Below are 14,023 nucleotides of genomic sequence, written 5' to 3' on the forward strand. Positions count from 1 at the left end.
CCCAACCAAAACAATCACATTTTCAAAACATTAATGTTTTTTTTTATAAAAGTGCACTTTTCAGCGTCCAACCTCTTAATGCAATCAATTTATAATGATAATTTGGTTTTTGTTTAATTGAGTCATTTTCAATTTTTTCTAAATTAATTTAACTGAAGAAAATCAAATCGCACATTTGGTAAATGAAAGTTCATTTTGTTTTTGCTTTAAGAATTTTCATTTCACAACGATTGCACAGTGTCTTTGTGGAACCTGAGAGCACATCAGACACACCAAATTGCATCCTGAATACGAGGAATATAATTCTGATATCAAATAAATTTTGATTTTTTTTTTTTTTTTTTTTTTTTTTTTTTTTTTTTTTAAATTCGCGATATAATACAAATTCCATGATACAGTATTAAAGTAAATTTTATAAATCAAATGATATGTAGGGCCTACTTAAAGTGTAATGTAGCTGGGAGGAAAAACCGTCCATCATATGAAATATTTGACCTTTCGTATACCTTATTGACCTAAATATCAAAAATATAAAAATATACATTTTTAATAACTTCACGAATTTAAACAAAAATCGAAATAATTTGATATCAGAAGGCCATTCCTCGTATTCAGAATGCAATTTGGTGTGTCTGATGTGCTCTCAGGCCCCACAAAAAATACTGTGCAAAGGTGGGCATGGTGGGGAACCGACCCGGGGGAACCGACACCGTAAAATGTAGAAAAAGTTTTATCTATTCCAGCTCCAGTGACACCTCTTTAATTTCCCTGGACCATTGAATCCATTGAAATAAGTATTGGCAGTTTAATTTGAAAAATCATTATAAATAGCTGCAGTCCTAGTTTTCATGCCCCTCCAGTAAACATTTGCCTAATCCTACTTAGGAAAATATGCAGTTTTAACACATAACACATCTTCATCTAACATTTTAAAAATAATACAATCCAAAACCCAGTCATCATTGATAAATTTATTGCATTAAGGGGTGTAAAGAGGGCGGGAACGTGGTTTGGATTCCAGAGGGAGGGTGCCTATAAGAGACACAGCCATCAGAGAAGGACTAGCTCAGATCGCGCGCCAAATTAGTTAACAGTTCAGAAATTGCAATTTCCCAGCCTTGGAAAAAAATAGGCAGAACTTGGAATCGAACCTGAAAACCTCCCGGTTTTAAAACTCAGTGCATTACCACTAAGCCAACTAACTATTAGCTGCGAGAAGTTTGATTGATATATAGTAATCCTTGATATTGCTTAATAGAATAAAACAATACTGATATGTATCTAATGTACGATGCTATTCGCCATAGAAGTGACGTAATAATCGGATTAACTACCATAGCAATAGAGGAATACAATTTTGAGTAGATCGCCCTTCACTACAAGCAGATTGCACTAATCACATGTGTATGTCAGCAAACACACGAAGCGACCTCTTAAACAAACAAACATAGATTGAATACAATACCACTCTTTTAAAAGATACTAATCTTACAGGTGCGAGTGATCAGCGATTCTTTGACATCTATGGTTCAATGCATAGGTTCCGTGAGAACGTTGTAGTGCAGGGCGATATATTCAAAATTGTATTCCTCTATGCTGGCACAGATATTAATTACGTCACTTCTACGGCGAATTCAAATAGAAGTTCCACAGAAACTAGGAATATGTGAAATAGCTATAAATCGATCAATCAATCAAGTGTTCAAGTTATCAACAATCAATAATAAACCGATGAATATTACTAATTACTAGTAAGAAAGATATTTAATACACATTTTGCAGAATCAATTTAGTATTTTAGTTATAAAATTCCAAACATTCTATTATTCATAATTTTTTGCTATACACGCAAAGGAGCTGTACTTTTAATATCTGCGCCTGATCAATAATGGGTCTTTCACTCCATTGTCAAACTACTATGGCCCCTGTATGATTATGTATTGACCAGGTCCTAAACAGCTCAGTCTTAACCTGGATGCTTTATAGCAGATGACATTGCCCAATGAAGCCTATAACAATGCCAGTCATTAGCCAGCTTGCTGAATGGTAGGGCATAATCACGTGACAAAGAGATATCTCATGCAGGTGCCAATCACAGCACAGATATGATAACAGTTTGGTATAAATCAAAATAATGGACAACCAACGTATCCAAAGCAGTATAGTATAGACGTAGACGCAAGCTTTCATGCGGGAAATATAACACATACTCGCTGGTCGTGCCCTTTTTTTGAGATATTGATACGGTGCCGAAAACTACAGCTTTTCCGAACAGAGAAAAATCTGAAAAATGAATTCAAAGTAATCATATCGTCAAGAGACACACATAGAGGAATCTATCAATCTGCATTCTGTTGACTACAATAGCCGACATAAATTCTAAAAGGAGCATGTCCAGATATCAGCGTTAATTTCATGGTAAGCTTAAAGAGTTAACATGACATCTCAATTTCAGGTCGTTAATTTGTTTTTTTATCTTGTATCATAAATATAGTCACTTTTCTAAATCAGTGATCCCCGGTTTTATTCACAAACTTTTTAATTTGACTGTAATTAAAGCATTTCAGGCTTATAGTCTTTCACACAATCGTATAAAAAGTAGAAATTTAAAACATATTTAAATTGTGAGCAAATCACACATTAATGCTTTTAGCAACAATTGTATGTATCTGGTTACAAAGAAGTCACAAAAATGAGTATTTCATATGGATATGAAAGTACCAGTGAGGCAATATTGTAACATTTGCTGATATGACCAGAAGAGACGTCAATTTTCAAAGTTCTGATTAAAAGACCATCAAAGAATCAACATAAAATAAGTTATAATAGTTTTGCCGTCAGAAATGAATAAATACGGTAGGTATAGCTTGGCTCACTGCCGGGGCTCACTGCGAATCTGCGAATCAAAGTGTCAGACAAAAACATTTAGTGAAAAATTACTCGATCGAGAGCGCCATCTGACTTACCAAATCGTTTTATTCATTTTGAGAGTGCGCCATCGAGAAAGGCCCTCCACTAACAACAGCAGGACCAGTGAACTAGTTCTCTATATAAACCAGCAGGGCAAGTGAACTAGTGTTCTATTAAACCAACGTGCTATCTACTGAAGACGTAAGTAATTTTGTAAGAAAAATAATAATCACTAAAGAATAAATTCAGCGCAGAATTTTTATAATCGTAAATGTTATCAATATATTGAAAACAATCATTGATGAAAACTTGTAGCCATCATTAATTTAAAAAAATACAAATAAGTCATATTATAGCTTTAACTGAACGACACTGGCGTTCAATAGTATATATGCATCAATGGTGTACATGTTGAAAAATACGAAAAAGGAATTTTAATTATACCATTGCACCAAGTGACCCGTACCATTAAGGTATTGTCTGGTAATTAATCGACTGTGATATTGTCAATGTCAAAAATAACTTTTTGTTTTGTTACGATACTTGTTCTAGGCGGGGTTCTAGGTATACATCTAGACCCCCGCGTAGACGTCGTCGATGTTTACAACAGGTTTCTCAGACAAATATTCTCTGCTTACGATACGCATTGAAATATTATAGGTAAGACCATCCCAGCAAACACAAAACATTTTAAACGGGTTATATTTTGGGTATTGGTTTTGGTAAAAAAAAGTGTCGGGTTATAAAAAGGTTGTGAACACGTTTTAAAACGTTTCTTATGAAAACACACTACAGCAACATTTTTAAAATGTTGTCGGAATATTATTGTAAAAATATTTTCCAAACATTTTTGCCAATTATATCATCAACACTTCAATAACATTATGTTATAATATTCTACAGTAAGTGTTCAGAAACGCTTTTGAATGAAAGAAAGAAAGAAAGAAAGAAAGAAAGAAAGAAAGAAAGAAAGAAAGAAAGAAAGAAAGAAAGAAAGAAAGAAAGAAAGAAAGAAAGAAAGAAAGAAAGAAAGAAAGAAAGAAAGAAAGAAAGAAAGAAAGAAAGAAAGAAAGAAAGAAAGAAAGAAAGAAAGAAAGAAAGAAAGAAAGAAAGAAAGACAAATGATAAATAAATAATTTGCCATAAAATTTGTTTTATATCGCCAATTTCAAAAAATCAAAATTACTTGATATCTGAAGGTCATTCCTCGTATTCAGAATGCAATTCGATATGTCTGATGCGCTCTCATGTCCCACAAAAATACTGTGCAAACGATGTTATCCGATCCCGTAACGTATTCAATTTGCAATTAGCATGATTGTATAGGTAGGCTATGAATTAAAATCTTCTGCAGTAATCTCATTGTGACTGTGCAAGCTGTGCAAGCTGAATTACCATGATTACCATAACAAGGTGTTTACATTTTGTAAAGAAAACAGCCAAATAATAACAAGGTCAAAGGCAATATACTGGTTCTTTTGAAACATTTACTTTGGTTTCGGATGTTTGCATTGATGTTAATTACTCATGGTATCACATAAATTGGATATGACAATTAACATTTTAAGTAATATTAATACATAGCCTAATAAATAATAACAATAACAGATAATAATAAATAATAAATTGATAATAAATAATAATAAATAAATAATAAATAAATGATAAATAAATAATAAATAAATGATAGATAAATAATAAATGAATAATAAATAAATGAATAAATAATAAATAGATAATAAACAATTAATAATAATCAATAATAAACGAATAATAGGTCAATAATAAATAAATAATAAATAACAATAATTATAAACAAAATAATAAAAATAACAATAATAAAAACAATAATATAAACAATAAAAATAAAAATAATATCGATGTATTACACACAAAAAGCAAAAATTATGCAGACAGAGAGGAAGATGGCACAACTGGAAATGGAATAATAAATAGGCTTACAAGAGTAAAAACACACCAAGAAACAGATCGTGATTTATCCGGTGGTCATAGTATGGTGTAAAGCATCAAAATATCACTTGGGAAAACTAGACATACAAGCTGTTGAACCAGATTAGACTTTTTAAAAAATTGGAAAAAACATTCATAAATTTAATTGCAGACGTTAAGTCAGCAGCTAATACAGAAGTATTTAGGTCTAATTTCTATTATATTCTGAACAAAACCCTCAGCAGACTGGTATCGATCATTAACATGATTAACATATTAATTTCAATATTCGTATTATGCCTACGCTGTTCCTGCTGTCGTTTATATGTGGTGTGATCAAGTAAAATCAGTCTGAAATCGGGCATATTTGATTTTTAGTTTTCTATATGATTGCACCAATCATTTGGAAAGCTACATTTTGCAGGAAAAATCCATTGGATTTGCAAAGATAAGCAGACTGATTGAAAATAAATACTATAAAATGGATGTTGTGTTTTGGAATTGATAGCTGTAAAGTGTGCTGAGGCTTGTGAACCAACGTCTAGACATTGTGTCTTGCTATAAATCACTGCTCTTTTCTTCTTTTTTTATTGACGATATGTGTTCAGTTGTTCTATACTAATGCTTCTGCTAATCATGCTATTAATAGCTTTACATTTACTTTCACCACAGAATTATGTCAAGACAGAGGAAACATAAAACCTAGAATCGTTATGGAAATCAAACCGAAGATGTCCAACATACAGTGATCAGCGATGGTTTCAGGTGACGTTATTCCAAAAATTCAATTTAACCGTTAATCATTGCAGCCAATTTTGACTGACTATATTTTGCCGCCATGTTTGCCAAAATTTGTCGTGTCTCACGAACATCTTTACTTGTGTTGGTGGCATTAGTTGCATTGTATGCCGTGTTTTTAATAGCAGGAAACTTTCACAATAGTCTGTCGATTAGGACTTCGTGGAAGGACAGATTGGACTCTTTTGTAGATGTCCCACAAAAAGATGGCAAAGAAGAGAGCGGTTGGAATGGTGTTGATAACGGGAAAAGTAGATTACGCGAAATCGAAGTGCTGCTTCGTGAACTTAATGAAAAATTCAACCTCAAAAGTCAATCCAGTGACAATAAAAACAATACAGATGATGCAAGAACTAAAAGTCGTGTTGACAAAGAGGGATCCGACAAAGATGAGCCAGCAACAGATTTAATATTGCCGTTGGATTTTTCTAAAGTTCCGACCAAAACACCGGGAAATTTGACGGTATTATTAGAAAGACCAGATATACTTCCTGCTCAACCACACGGGGTACCAATGGATAAGATGTCGTACATGGTGGATCTAAACTATAAAGCGTCTGTAAGTATTACACATGCCAAAAATATGTATCGATTATTACTAGTTTTATATCATGCACTCTAATAATTGTTTTACTCAGTGTGCGGAGTAAAGCGTGTTGAGTAATACGTTGAGTAAAGATTTAGTCAACAAAGTGCAAAACCGAATTTCCGTAGTATAATACACCATGATACACGCTGAATCTGGGTGAACTGGGTATCTTTTGGCGGGAAAAGGTCATCGAACTTTACACAGGGTCAAATTTCAAAGTTGCTCAAATTGTGTTAAAAACCATTCCAATGTATTTCTCTAGTCAAGAGGATTCAGAAAATGTATGGTTTGACCTATACAGGACGTATCGTTCTTGAGTTATAGCCGAAAAGGTCACGTTTTTGGCTCTATGGTGTTCAAAAACATCAAAGTGCTCCGATTTTGCCAAAAGAGGTGTCAAATGGTTCGTTTTAATAAAACAATTCAAATAAGGATAGGATTGCACCATATAGGTAACACAGAAAAATAGGTCAAGTACCACTGAGGCCTATTGACCTGGTTATTGATCTGGTTAACACCCTTTGTAGCTATACGCGTTTGCCAGCTGGTGTAATCAACACCTTTGTTGCATGTTTTTGTCACTCTCCGAAACAGGGAGTGTTTTTTGGTTTTGGCCCATACGGTTAAATACCACTAATTATGTATTATATTACACGGGTTTCAATGGGAAAATGGCTAATTTTGGGTGGAATTTTCTCATATTCAGAACTCTCACAGTTATATGCCACTAATATCAGGTGAAACTATATGATTTAGATGCCAAATGATCAAAAACTCAACATGGTTTGACCTGAGACTTTTCTTGTTTTAACGCACTGAACCGTAAACACCTTAAAATGGCAGTGCGCCCTCGAAGCTGAAAGTTACAATATGGTAGGGCGAATATTTACTAAAACCTGAAGCCGTGCGTATGAATGTTGGTACTATTACAACAAAAATGTCATATAATGAGAGAAAATATACCATTTTAAAGCATCAAACCCTAAAAAGTACTTTTTTAGCTATGATCAATTTCAGAGATTTTAATGCAGCCTTTTCAGATGCCATGCAAACAAATAGTTACTCGTCGTATTTCCATGTATCGCCCAGGCCTATTAGTGGTATGTAACCATACACGACCAATTAATATGCAGATAAAATAGGTACATTTTGAAACATAAGCATTACAAAGTATAATACCTGAACGCAATAAAAGTAAAGATTCGTGGTTCGAGTGGTTGTGCACAACTTGGGCTGAAGTGTGAGAGATTGCGACACGTCCTAAAAATATTCATGCACATACTAAATACGGCTAAAGACATGGGACAAAGGTGTTGACAATTAGCGGCTGGCGAAAGCTTAACCCAAAACAAGACGACAACCAAGAACAAAAAGAGGGTGCTCTTAATAATTATATTACTTGAATTTCACATCGTTATATTTTTTATTAAACAGAACTGTCCTAAAACATTAGGTACCATTGCAAGATACTCATCGTGGTTCAAAGAGCGATTTAAACCTGGCCTTAAGATGTACCTGGATGAGAAAGACATCTACAACTTTGACAATTATTTCAAAATTTCCCATTATGGAATGCCATTTGGGTATGCTGCCGTGGACAGAAACAGTTGAGTATAATCAGCTACCTTCTACTATATTTATAAATACACACGTGACCCATGGGCACGACATATCAAGACCAGCAAGCGCGACCAAATCCTCATTGAAAAGGATAGGAACTCTTTAAATAAATATCATCAAACTTAAGTATTCAATGAATAGCAAATTTATTACACATGGGGGATTCCGAATTTGAAAGAATTTTTTCCGACGGAAGAAAAAATATTTATGGACGGAAACGTTTACAATAATAATCGCAGAGTTAAACAAAATAGACAATGCTGTACAGTAGTCTCGTGTTATTTACCATCTTTGCATTCAAATGTACATGATACCACCCGCTATGTAGAAGGTCACTTCGAGATTTAAATGTCTACAAGCTGTTATGGCAGCGCGGAGGTGGTCACGTGCGTATTTATAAATACGTATTTATAAATATAGTCGAAGCATACTGATAATAAAGTCCAGTTTATAGTACGACTTTTTTTCCTCGTGATTTTCCGTTGCGACAACCTTTTCAATTTCGGTTTTCAGATGAGATTTAGGTTCTCCGGTGCGATTTACCGCTTAATATCTGAAAATAGTCCGACGTCTTGCGGGCGTTTTGCCGTTGCGACAGTCGCAGCGGCTAATATTTCAATAACTGATCATTTCAACGGAAATAACAGTCGCGGTGGACACCAAAAATCGCTGCGGAGATCAGAAAACGTGACGTCTTTTGCAACGGCAAAAAGCCTGCAAAAATGCCAGACTATATAATGGCCTTAATTTTGTTCTTTTAGACGTTGAGCCGCACCGGCAACAAGCATGGAATATATCGAACTGTAATCTGGCCTTACATCGGATTTGACAATTGCCATAAAATATGTGACGTAATGCATATTAAAAAAAATATAGAGATTGCGATGTTCCATATACCTTGCACACGGGCTTACTCGCGGCCCGTGCGCTCATACGGCTATATATACTGTCGTACGTACATATTGCTAGTCTCGGATTCATGCTTTCGATTTTGACTATATCCAGAGCTATCATGCTGCTTAAAATTATTTCAGTGCTTCCCGAATATTATGGTCGCGAGTCATCACAAGGGGCACCGACCATGATTGAGGGGGCACCGGGTGTGATTGGGGAGGGGGGCACAAGCCGTTTTTCGGCAATTTTCCCATGGGATTTAACAAAATTTCAGATCGATTGGGGCACGTGACGCTACGCCACTGACGGTTTGTGGAAATCGCAACCTCACTAAATTGACATCTTTTGACCCTACTTACCAAAAGTGACTTCTACACGCAACATTAAGTCAAATCAATGTTATTAATTTATCAAAAATAATATTGTTTTCACAGTTCTTGGATTAATAATGAACAATGCAAACTTCAGCAATGCGCCTATTACGGAGTTGAGCGACAAGTGTGTTCGGTGTGCCGTAGTCGGATGTGGTGGGATTCTCAATGGTTCTAATGCGGGACAGGAAATAGACAGTCATGATTTTGTTTTCAGGTAGGTCAACTGTCAAATAGGGACCTATAGCTACAAATTTATAAGTGCCCATCTTGGACAGCAGGTGTCATGGGGTGTTGATCAGTCATCAAATTCCATTAAATGGGCATTTCGTGATTTTAGCATCCTCTTTCAGCTTCTTTCTTTTAGGATATTGTTCCAATACATATCAACGAAAAATGCTTATTTCCAAAATTTTAGTTCAATGATTCGCTTAATTATATGTATTACAGTGCCAATGTGTTGTCATTTGCGACTGTCGATACACATATAAATTGGACAATGCCTGTGTCAAATGACCGAATCTACATGAAAGGTTTGCACACACACACTATGGGTTTACACTGTTAGAACTCGGGGTAAAATGTTATAATGGGTCAAATTTGGTTGGATAAACTTTGCCCAACATTGGATAAATATCCACGGGTTGGGAAAAGTGACGTTACCCAGTGGTTGGGTAAATATTTCGTCTCTCTGTTTACCTATTAGTTTGTATGTTTCTTTTGTTTGTTTTACTTAATTGCATTGCATACAGGGTAAATCGTGCAGTTACGACGGGCAGGTTTGCTCAAGATGTCGGGAGGAAAACCAGTTTCTATGAATTCTTTCCGGAATCTCAACATGTCTCGACTGTTCAAGATCCGGTAGGTTTGATATTCCTAACCCCATGAGTACTACATGCTGATTGGTTACTATTATGATTAAGCAGTATGTCGATTGTTGACAACATATTTCGCCAAAAAAAGGGGGAAAGATATAAAAGAAAATTCTTTGTATAGGCTTAAACTTGGTAAAATGTCATTCTTTTTAAAATAACGAATGTTTTAATACATTTCGTTTTGACTCTCACTCCTGAAATCCATTTTAAAATGGGATAAATGAACCGTCCGAGTTCCTTAGGAGGGGATGAAAGATGATAGTATCTTGTAGATCCATACATCGATGATAGTAATGATGAGGATGAAGTTGACCGTCGATGACGGCGACGACGAAGTCGATGTGGTGGATAACGACGACACCGATAATAATGAAGATGATTTTGATATACATGTAATATTATTTCTTATTATTTCAGAATGCTGCTTACCTTTTTACTCCTTTCAAGAAAATAGATCTTTATTATGCCGAGAGCATGTTACGTAGAGATGTTAGTAGCCGTGATTTTAATGTTGAAGGCGAAATGAAGTGAGTAGAATGACTATAATAGTGCATGTTGTTACGAGTCGTACTGAATGAAGGCCAAAACCATCTTTTACCCAAATTCACACGAATGCACAACACGCTAATAAAATCTAAGTCTTTAATTGAAAGTAAAATATGATTGGTACAACATATGACAACAAATGCACATAATCATACAATCACAGTTTTAATTAATCGGTACTTCACCAGTAGTCTTCTTGTTGGTGATCATAGAGTTCTTGCAATGTTCTGGACGGCTGATGTATCCTTATTCACTTGTCCTGCGAAAATCAGCGAAGTCCGTTGTACACTTGCATTTATAAATATCAGTCTTCATGTTGGTGATCATAGAGTTCTTGCAATGTTCTGGACGGCTGATGTATCCTTATTCACTTGTCCTGCGAAAATCAGCGAAGTCCGTTGTACACTTGCATTTATAAATATCCTTGCGAATAAAATCCTCACGTGTTGCTTACTCTAAATCTCCTTGCGTTGCTTTCTCCAAACATGGTGCTTCTTTCACCAATCATTCTTTCGCCAGGAAACAGGCTTCTTTCGGCACTGCTCCACCGTATTTGACAGATGTGTTGTTTTATAAACCAGACTCCAGCAATCCTTTGATGAGGAGGAGCACATTCGTGTACTCAAAAATCTTCTTCGTTGCTGCATTAACATTAGCACATTATTGACTATGTAAACTGGTTAAAATGTACCTCCATTTGAAGCACAATGACGACCAACACATACATGTAGAGTTTACCATCTCTCATGTTACTCTGTAAAGTGCAAACTCAAAGCATCATCTTTTTATGCTCCCAAAACCCATGATCTATTAATAGACCATTCTGTCATATTACAACACTTCCTGTGGGTGATTCCCAAATCTTATCCATTTCAAAATCCAAGGGATTTTCCCAAGATTATTAATACAGAGAATCTTCTAGAGAAGAAGAGGGGTTTCCCCCAAACAATCTAAAATTAGATATGATTCAATTTGATTTGATCACTTGATGAATGAAAGGGAATTCCCCTAAAACATGCCATAACACACAAACTCTTGCATGATTACTTCCAAGGGTTTTCCCCTTATCTTACATTTTCTCATGACATACTTTCAGCTGGTAAACAAAGCTAAATAATTAAATCAAATTACTGAGGGCACATCACAATGTTAATTGGCCATAGTTTCGTAAAATACTCCCATATTAAATGTCTTTGTTATTCTCTCATACTGACAAACCACGCTTAACTATAAACCGTCCTTTTGTTTTATACTAACTGTAGTGGGCGATTGTGTCGAACTTTTTCCCAATAAAAAGCCGCACTTTGCCATGGTCGCTGCTCGCGCTCGGCGAAAGACACTCCAAGGGTTATATAGGAGCTTATAGGGACGGTTTATACTAATTTTGTATTTGTTGGTATGCTGAAATTACTACAAAATAATCCAGGGCGATTCGAATCTGCTACTGCGAAATCCATGCACCAGTATTTCACAGTTACTCTCAACTTGAGACAGAACACACTATAGTGTAACACGTACATGTAATTATAACATGATATAGCAGATATGACCTTAATCTCCCACACAGGAGGCGTAGATTTTAAATTGAGTCACTTATTCAGATAACCCCATTTGAAATTCACACCCCTTGTGTTGAGGATTATGGTCATGTCTTCCATACTGGGTGTATGGATTTCAACTGGAATAGCCCATGTAAAGATTAGAGAGAAAGTCCCTGATTGTTGTGAAATAGTTCTATGAACGAAATGTACGGTCCTATATTTTGACAAATTAGTAAATAATATGCAATTAATTTGAATTTTCAATACGTTTTTACTCCACTTTTAGAAACTTCTTCAGACCCCCGATACTGGATCCCAGCAGAGTCAAGATCACCCATCCAGACTTCTTTCGTTACGTTTTCACTCATTTTATGGACCTGAAAGGTTACAGACCCACCACTGGTAAGAAAGCTTCCTCTTTGGGTCTATATTAATAAAAACTACTTAAAGGAAAAATAATTATCAAGTACGAATCAGGTGGTTGTATTTAAAACAAACGCATGGTGACCATAAAACGAATAAAAACAGTCGTCTCTCAACACGCGATATTTAAAATTCCCGGGCGCCGAAATTGTCGAGTGCAATGACGTCCCAGTATTACAATGAAGGCTGACGACAATTGAGCACAAATAGCCATTACGTCATTGCACTTAGTTAATTTCGGCGCGGGAATTTTGAATATCGCGTGTTGAGAGCTGACTGTTTTATTCGTTTTTATGGTCAATGTGAGTTTGTTTCAAATAAAACCACGTGACAATTGTTTTTTCTAACATATAAGGCATAATGTTGTGTTTGCCGCAGTCATCTTTTAAGGGCCTGGATAGCGACGTTTTCACTTAGGTTTTGTGGAACCTGAGAGCACATCAGACATATTGAATTGCATTTTCAATACGAGGAATGTCCTTCTGATATCAAATAAATTTGATTTATTTATTTTAAATTTGGGATATAATACATATTTTATGGCAAATGATTTTTAAAAATTTGATATTTTTGAAATTCATTTCTTCTTTTTATGTTTTTATTTTTCTTAGGTGCCTTGGTAGTGTTCACTGCCATCTATATGTGTGATGAAGTAACCATCTACGGGTTTGGTTATGACCCACGATTCACAGTACATTACTACGATAATCAATTTATCAAAGTATCCGACGAACCAACAGGTGCACACGATATTGACAATGAAAAGAAACTGTGGGACAAACTTCACACCGAAGGTGTTATAAAACTGTTCAAAAGAGATTTTTGAAATGATATTACGCTGATTGGTACCAAATGGGTTGATTTATAGGCTGTGCAATAATGAGTGCTTTTTTGCGGATTTGTGAGAGTTAGAAATGTACATTATTATTATTTAATTATTATATTGCATTTAAATTAATATTATAATATTAGGGAGATGAAAAGCAGATAGAGATCAAATTTATGTGGATCAAAACAGAGCAGCAATGCACATGTCAGCAGCTAAGGTTTCAGACTCTGGTAAAAGAGGTCACGGGGACGATCCCGTTGGAGGCAAAATTCATTACTGCGTTTGTTTTGTATGGCATGATGCAGTCATGTCTACAGTAGAATTCACCACGACCTTTGCAGGACTTAAACCCCATTAAAAGCTATTAAACCAAGATAACACTCATTGAAAACAGCTCAACTATGTTACATCAGATCTTCTCTGGTTAAATCCACACTACACATGTTTCTGTTTTACCTGTGCAATGAGCTGGTATTATAGTCTCAGTTGGGTGAACGATTATAAAGCAAACAATACTGTGTGGGCCTTTGTTCACGAAATGAGACAATAGTGTGCATATTGTTAACCAAAATTCTTGAAAATGAGAAACATAATGGCTGTGGACTGTAACTTGGTTTGGAAATAATTTCTTCATATTTTTTTGGTGTTATCTGTCGTTTACATATCCTTCCTAAAAC

General features: G+C 35.2%; 1 protein-coding gene across 1 annotated transcript; it reads left to right on the forward strand.

Annotated features, from left to right (window-relative positions):
• Nucleotides 1–5,550: 5,550 nt before the first annotated feature.
• On the forward strand, nt 5,551–13,635 carry LOC140149829 (CMP-N-acetylneuraminate-beta-galactosamide-alpha-2,3-sialyltransferase 1-like). The gene is made up of 7 exons (XM_072171865.1): nt 5,551–6,217; nt 7,682–7,853; nt 9,196–9,349; nt 9,885–9,993; nt 10,425–10,534; nt 12,381–12,496; nt 13,129–13,635. The coding sequence occupies exons 1-7, from the start codon at nt 5,699–5,701 to the stop codon at nt 13,341–13,343; spliced, it is 1,395 nt and encodes a 464-aa protein (XP_072027966.1). The 5' UTR covers nt 5,551–5,698; the 3' UTR covers nt 13,344–13,635.
• The last annotated feature ends 388 nt before the right edge of the window (nt 13,636–14,023 follow it).

The sequence above is a fragment of the Amphiura filiformis genome, chromosome 4 (genome assembly GCF_039555335.1).
Source record: "Amphiura filiformis chromosome 4, Afil_fr2py, whole genome shotgun sequence".
Lineage (NCBI taxonomy): Eukaryota > Metazoa > Echinodermata > Ophiuroidea > Amphilepidida > Amphiuridae > Amphiura > Amphiura filiformis.

Bases quoted from the DNA above. Each gene is read 5' to 3' on its own strand.
- LOC140149829 (XM_072171865.1), top strand. From the start codon at position 5,699: ATGTTTGCCAAAATTTGTCGTGTCTCACGAACATCTTTACTTGTGTTG. The intron at 6,218-7,681 runs GTAAGTATTACA...TTTATTAAACAG, and splicing joins ATCTAAACTATAAAGCGTCT to AACTGTCCTAAAACATTAGG. The intron at 9,994-10,424 runs GTAGGTTTGATA...TTATTATTTCAG, and splicing joins TCTCGACTGTTCAAGATCCG to AATGCTGCTTACCTTTTTAC.